Genomic DNA, 8,226 nt, shown 5'->3' with positions numbered 1-8,226 from the left:
ATAAAAATTATACTACTGCCGAAAATAGCTAGTGTATTAGTATTAAAAATAACTATTATATACTCTTACCTTTTTCAATGTGGTGGCTGGCTGAGTTTGTAATGAGATTTTAAAATTTGTTAATTTCGCCAAAATTGCAATTGGAGTTCTTATTTTTCTAAGTACCGATATGAAAATGTGCAACTTCACGAGTCATCATCTTTTAAGGGCGTTGTTATGTAAAAGGAATCAATTTGTTTCATACAAGAATTTCACATATTTTTAAGATACCACGACACATGATGAACTCAAATGTTGCTAAAATATAATGTAGATTGGAGCATTTTCCCGTTACTGCATCCAGTGCAAAGACGACAAATAGAACCTCGACTTATTATGAGTCAATTATGATATAACTAGTGATACCATAGTACTGTAATTGTTTTTACGGAAAGCAAACTTTACCCACCTCAGCACAATCTGAATATAATGGTGCTTTGCTTGTTGAAAACATTGTAACATTTCACTTGGACCTCTAACTATCTGTTTTTATTAGCGGTTGTGAAATTACGTTTTGAGATTAGATTTTTAATTTACTTATGAGACGCAAGCTTTATCGAAACTTAAAGTTTATGTTTAACTAATACGAAGTTGCTAGTCGATATGAATATTTAAAATCTATGTAATCACAAGATATATCTCTTACTCAGTATTTCCTGATCAGCTTTTATAATCCATATTTTTACTTTTATCCGATTATTTTCGTAACAGATAGGTAGGTAGGTATACATATTATAAGATTCCATTTTTAAAGTAAAGTATGTACGATTTTGTATTTTCATATAATATGTGACCTGTATATGTAGTGCCAATTATATCAATTGTATATTTTGATCAACGTTAAATCAGTAACTTCCAATTTGTAATGAATTTTGTATTCATTTAGTGAAAGTACCAACGAGTTACACCAAAAATATTAGTAGTGTGTGACACATTTGAATATGGTAGGACCCTGAGGGCAAGGCGACGTCGTATTTTTCCTGATTTTTATTTTATAATAAGCGAAAAATATTCTCATTTAATTGTATTGTAATTCCTTGTAAAAATGCAATGGGCAAACTTTATAATAAATAACAGAACAGCCCCTTTTAACATAATTACTTTATCTGATCAATACTGATGAGAACGAGTAATGAGTATAATATGCATTCCAAGTGTTTTGTTGCTCAGCATTCTCTCTATACAAATATTTTATAATTTTAATATTAATAAAAAAGAGCAACGAATGTGTACCAAATTTTTTCTAAGTAATGAAGGTAGTGTAACTAGGTAGACATATTTTCCATTTTTAAAATGCTAGTTTAGTATTTATGTTTTTTCTTACATCATTGGATTTCTATTTTCGACACTAGAAAGCACCTAAATTCTTACCAAAAAACTTTCCACATGGACAAATGTTTTTTATACATTCTGAGCAGCTTGTGTTCTTATATGAATGTAATAAATGTTTCCAAACCTTTTTGGCATTTTCCAAGCCTTTTTTTATTCTCTCGTTGCGTTATTTGGGGTACGAGCAACGCTCTGTAGAATAGGTTAGTGTACTGTATGTATGATCACGATTAGTGCTAAGCCATGTAAAGTATAGTAGTAAGAAAATAAATAAAGCATGTTTTATATTATGTAGATTATGTAAACGCCTCTTTATTTTGCCAAATACAGGCAAGCGCTGATTATTTATTAGCATTTTTTCTTAAATGTTTATAATTTTAAGTTAAAGCAAGTTACGTCTAATAAGAAAATATTTTATAAATTGTTTATTTGCTAATATGATTTAAATTAAATTAATAGCAATTTAGTTTTATTTAATCTTCAACCCCTTTAAAAATTACGACTGTCTTTTTAAACATGCCTGCAAATAATAAAACTGCAGAAACATACTGAAATGTTTCTAAACTTCAATGTCGTGGCGTCTGGAGACGCAATATAGTTAAGAGACACGTTAGAGGAATTGGAATTATAATCAAAGGAATTGGAAAGAGACTTCAAACAAATATATCAAAATCGGTTTAGTAGTTTCCACGCTAAAGGTGGAGCATATGACTAGTTTGATAAATATGTAATCGTCTGTTACTTGATGTGTACCATCATGGACCAATGTTTTATGATAATGCCGCAAAAAACATTCTCATCAACCGTACCAGGTCTACCATCTGTAGGCCACAATGTGTTCCAGAGAAGGCATCGTGACCTCCCGAGGGCAAAATAAAACTGACGCAATAAGGTACTGATTTCAATATATTTGTGTCTGGAGGTTATTCAGGACAGTACTTCTATCACAAAATCAAGCGACACAGCGCAATTACACTCGCTAATTAATCTAATTAAATTATGTACGTGTACCTTTTACGTGTCCAATCGTAATAGCGAATAGTGATGCTGAGCCTGAACGCGTAACCGATAAATAGCATTCAGTTTCGCGCTCATTTCAACGGAAATAGTTTTGTTTATGTTATGACCAAAATATTGCCAGTGCAATAATTACTAAAAAATATACTCAGTTCTTTTTCCAAATTTTATTGTTTAATTTCGAGTAATTGTAGTGGGCTGTGTTGATTCCTTAAATTTATATATAATAATTGTATTATCTTAAACGTTACACAAAATAATGGTACCGAGAAATACAAAAGAAAAATAAATAAAGGACATTGCCAGCATGAAAACAGGCGAAAGTGAAGCTACCATAGACAAGTCATGACATTTTTGTTGCATTCCTTTCATTCTGAAAAGTTTGTAATTTTGCTACTTGCTACAAATGCCGATAATTTTCAGTGCAGTGTTTTTGACAAGTTTAAATTTAGTTCAATGTGAAAAATATTTGTTATAACATATTTGACTTGAAATATAAGTGGTGCTAATTTCAGTAAGCTACCAGTAAAGCTTCAAAATCTGGAATCGAAATCTATCGTTACCCAGGACTCGTTACGAAATTTTGCAAAATGACTTCAGCACTTTATTTAGAGCACTATCTGGACAGTCTTCAACATCTGCCGATAGAATTACAGAGAAATTTCAAGTTAATGCGAGACCTCGATGATAGGGCACACGGGTTAATGAGGACAATTGATCTTATGGCTGACGAACTATTGCCCAATATTCCGAAAATGGACGAGGAAATGAAGAAAGACAAGGTTAATACCATACAGGGCCTGTTTAACAAGGCCAAGGAATACGGCGATGATAAAGTGCAGCTCGCAATACAGACTTACGAGTTGGTGGACAAACACATACGGCGCCTTGACTCTGACCTTGCTCGGTTCGAATCGGAAATTCAAGAGAAAGTGATGAGCGCCCGAGCTGCGCAGCAAGCTGCCGCAGACCAGGAGCCGAATACGACCACTGTTAAGAAGGGAAGGAAGAAGCATAAGGGCAGTGAGAAGGCAGCTGCTACCACTGGTAAGAAGAAGCGCGTCGGAGCTTCCAGCGAGGACGATGCGGTCGCGTCGGGTAGATCCGCAGCCAAAAAGAAGGCACAGCGCAAAGGTGCAACTACAACAGCCAGTGCTGTCAAAGAACAAGAAGAAAATGCGGATTTGGACTCTGTTGCTGGCATGGCTCATCCTAGTGACGTCCTCGATATGCCTGTAGACCCTAACGAGCCCACTTACTGCCTCTGCCACCAAGTTTCATATGGAGAAATGATAGGTTGTGACAACCCTGACTGTCCCATTGAGTGGTTCCACTTTGCATGTGTAGATCTTAAGATTAAGCCTAAAGGCAAATGGTATTGTCCTAAGTGTACTCAGGATCGCAAGAAAAAATGATCCACGGTGAAACCTCCTGTCAAACCCACTGACAAGGCTGTACCGGTAAAGAAAGAAGTGAAGTAACTTCAGTCTTTATTACCAAAAACTATGTGTGAAGAATTAGATAGTAAATGAATTTATAGTAATATAAAGGATATTAAAACTATTAGTGTTGTGGTAACTGTATTTAGTTTTATATAATAATTTAAAATTTGAAAGCCTATTTTAACTTTATATAAATTGCTATAGTCTTTATTTTTTTTTATTTCAAAATGAGCTAGTAATAATTTAATATATACAAGATGCCTTTATTATCTAATTGCAGTGCCTAATATGAATTAATGATGTTTTTCTTGTTGGGTATTTATTTTATACACACAATCTGTATTAAATGAGATAAAAGATAAAAATCAAAAGATATCTTATGTAGTAGTAATATTGCACAACATTCAATGTGAATGTGAATTGTGAATAACAGTTAGACAATGTTTTGTAAAATTAGATATCATTTTTATATTAAAAAAATGAATTATGTGTCTGATGCTGATTTTTAAGAAGATTTAACTATGTTAAATCTTGCACTTGCTGTCATATGTTAGTCAACTTAGGCAATACAGGTTCCATCTTTTTATTTGAAAAATAGATATTTCCCATACATTACTATGTTTTGTGAAGTAAATGGGATTATCTTTTTTATTAAGCAAACTAGTTTAGTGTACTCGATATTAGACACTAGTTATTCTCGCTAGCCAGGATAAAAATATATTTAACCCTCCAGTGCCCATTGTTGCTAAACTGCCTCACCTCACGTAATCTCCATATGTAACATTTAAAAACTCATTATTGTACTGTAAATCATTACTACCATTTCATCAATAATACACAGACCTGGCCTATGAAGCACTGGCAGGTGGTAATCTTGTTTAGCAATGTGTCTACAATTTTCATTTAATTGATTTGAAGCATCCATTCTTGTGTATAATTCAATAATATTTAAGTATTTGGCATCTTTTTATTTGAAAAACCATGTAATTAAATAGTATTAACAATCAGCTCTATATGGGACCACTATCTACATCAATTTAATTTTATGTATATGAAATTAAACTGAAAAATTAAGTTTTTAAAGTAAATTTGTGGACGGATGTAGGTATTGCTGTAGTTTACACATTACACATGATGAGATATAAAGAGTCAAACTTTTTTGAGCCGCAAATAAATCTTATTAAAAACTCCTGACGTCCTGACGACTGCAGTATACAGATATTGTGGAGTTTGGGACGAGTGTGGTCTATAGTGCAATAGCCAATAATAATGTTAATTGTAAACTAAATTTAAGGTACATATGCGCGTATGCGTTTATAAAGCTATGGTTATTAATGTGAATCTTTAATTTCCACTTTGGGTTCCATAGCACTATTTTTATTTGGGTCCCTATAATCAATCTGTTACATTACGAAACCGATTATTATAAATTATAACACGTATTTGTTGTAATTCTTTTTGCAGTAAAAAACTGTCCTACATAAATTGGAACAACAGTACAAAATATTCGAAATAACATGGAATAACTGTTGACTTGTTGCTTATTTGGTGGGTGAACTGGGTCAACATTCAATTGTTAAATATAGTTAAGTGGATAAAAATCCAAAGAGGAAAGTCGATAGGTTACATATAAATAATTGTTACATATGTAAGTTATAATAATGTTTTGAAATGAATTGCCGTAGACTAGAATAATTTGGTTGCTTTGATAGTTTATTACTCTAATTCTCATGTTTACTGGGAATTAAGTCATGACTACTTGTGTAGAGTTAAATTATAAGGAATCTTATAGAGCAATAAATATCACTATGGTGACTAACTTAAGTTTATGACTGAATTATGTGAGTTATAATTATAATATATTACTGTTACAGGGTGAGACAAAAAATAATACAAAATCAGAATTTCCGATTTAAAATCCAATAAAACGCATCTTTATGAAGGGCCGGACACTTTTCATTACTTTAAAGTAATAACAGTACTAGTGATAATGTAGTAATTGGAATGAAGGAATGATGGCATGTAATGAAGTTAGTATAAATATCTTGCTGCTGTAGTGGGTAGTGACCCTGCTAGTGAAGCCGATGGTCCTGGGTTGGAATCCCGGTAAGGGCATTTATTTGTGTGATGAACACAAATATTTGTTCCTAAGTCATGGGTTGTTTCTATGTATTTATCTATATAAGTATGTATATCGTCGCCTAGCACCCATAGTACAAGCTTTGCCTAGTTTGGGGCTAGGTTGATCAGTGTAAGATGTCCCCTAATATATATTTTTTATTTTATATACATATTTCTTCAAGGAAATGATAAACTTGATATCATTGACAGAGGAATATGAAGAAACAAGTACTAGCGGAAATTATTGTAGCCAAAAATTTAAAGTAGACAGCACCATAATACTCCCGGATGCTCTCATAATTATAATAATCAAATTCTGTCAATGTGTTCTCATACTCATTAACAAAGCAGAAACCCTGATGATGTAATACTTTTTTCTGTCACCAAGTAAAGATTTTGTATTAATTCTAGAGTCAATATTGATAAGTGATTTACTGATGTAATATAGGCATTTATCTAGATTTCATATAGAATATAGACCATCATGCATTGTTAAATATTCACCATATTTTATGATTCATACTTGTAATATATTAGAATATCATGCATTGCGTTGAATATTGAAATTAAAGTTATCACATCACAGTTTGATCTTTGTTTAATATATATATATATATTTACGAGCGAGCTAAACTTCGCTTCCCATAGAGATTAGAGATAACCAATTACGATGCATTTAGGATGCTATACCTATCTTAATAATGGAATGGGTAAAAGCAGGTAATGAGATAAACCAAACAATAGGTAGTAAAAGGACAGTTTATTAGTTGTTGTTTAGGCTAAGCTTCGCCTCCCCATAAAGATAACCAATTAGGGTAGGATGCATTTTGGATAAATAATATTACTAATAAATAAACAAATATTATAGCAAAGATAGATATAACTCCGTAGTTATATCTATCTTTGATTATAGGGACATTCTTACATAAATTGACTAAGTCTCACGGTAAGCTCAAGAAGGCTTGTGTTGTGGTTAATCAGACAACGATATACATAATATACAAATAAATACATACATAGAAAACACCCATGACTCAGGAACAAATATCTGTGCTCATCACACAAATAAATGCCCTTACCGGGATTCGAACCCAGGACCATCGGCTTCATATATAGGAAGGGTCACTACCCACTAGGCCAGACCAGTCGTCAAAACGTGGATTCCTTATGCAAATGCCGGTCATTACAAAGACAAACGGCAATAAACTTTACCCGAGCTAACCTTTCTTTTTTCAACACTTACATTTTTAAGTGCCATGCTATTGGTCATCACTTTTGTGTTATCGCCTGACCGCCTGCAAGACGTTTAAACGATTTTTGCCCATAAGGTGGTTCACCGGGAATGTCCCCGATTGTAAATTATATTGCGATCTTGGGCTAGTATAGGCCCCTGACGGTCAGTGACGACGAGCTACAATGAAGCTCACTTGTTTAGTAACAGAACAGCATATTCACTTTTGGTTTGGAAAGATCTACTATACTCCCCACATGGTATGTTTAAAAGAAAAAAAAAGTTTATACTTACTGCCGACTTTATGACGTCAGTAACTACCCCCACCATTTTCGCGCTTGTCATCTCATATATTTGTGTTCAGGACATTATACTGAATGCCATATTTACCCATATCTGATGACATGAAACACTAAAACCTGTTCCGCCGCCCTTAAGATAGCGTTTTTATTTTGGAGAAGAAAGGAGGGAGAAGGGGCTCCAAAGATTTCAAAAGTAAAAAAAGTGTCACTGATAGACACCGCTGTGCTGGCACAATCCTTGGTGGCCGTAAGGCCCGTCTTTACGAAGTCTTAAGTCAATGTTTGGTACTCTAATCTCATTAATTGGCGCAGGCACTGGTTTTTATTAAAGCAAAATAAGCAAATGCCAAGTGACCTTTTAAGCCAGAGCACAGATTCCTGAGGGTACTTAACCTAAATTTTAATGGGAGTAATCGGGTTTCCTCACAATGTTTTTGTTTGCAATGGAACCCCCCTTATTAGCACACCCGGGGGATTTTGGGTGCGGGAATGATTTTGTGTATTAATAACTGTTTATTGTAAAATAGTTACGAAGCTATTAGTTACAAATAGGTAGTAAGCTCCAAATGTGCTTACTCGTAGAAATGTTAAATAATTTATGTTTTTGCAATTTTAACAAATTTTTTTTTATACCACGTCGGTGGCAATCAAGCATACGGCCCGCCTGATGGCTAGGTTTGGCCAATTTTTTGGCTATTGTAAAACATTCCCGCACCCAAATCCAGGATGCCTATAAGTCCGTCTA

The 8,226-nt window shown here is 33.6% G+C and overlaps 1 protein-coding gene across 1 annotated transcript; it reads left to right on the top strand.

Annotated features, from left to right (window-relative positions):
• Positions 1–2,736: 2,736 nt before the first annotated feature.
• Positions 2,737–6,533, top strand: LOC134746733 (inhibitor of growth protein 5). The gene has a single exon (XM_063681254.1). It carries the CDS (start codon positions 2,976–2,978, stop codon positions 3,798–3,800), a length of 825 nt encoding a protein of 274 aa, XP_063537324.1. The 5' UTR covers positions 2,737–2,975; the 3' UTR covers positions 3,801–6,533.
• The last annotated feature ends 1,693 nt before the right edge of the window (positions 6,534–8,226 follow it).

This window comes from Cydia strobilella, chromosome 13 (genome assembly GCF_947568885.1).
Source record: "Cydia strobilella chromosome 13, ilCydStro3.1, whole genome shotgun sequence".
Taxonomy (NCBI): domain Eukaryota; kingdom Metazoa; phylum Arthropoda; class Insecta; order Lepidoptera; family Tortricidae; genus Cydia; species Cydia strobilella.
This window is presented reverse-complemented; position numbering and strand designations above follow the sequence as displayed.

Coding starts and splice junctions, on each gene's coding strand:
- LOC134746733 (XM_063681254.1), top strand. CDS start 2,976: ATGACTTCAGCACTTTATTTAGAGCACTATCTGGACAGTCTTCAACAT.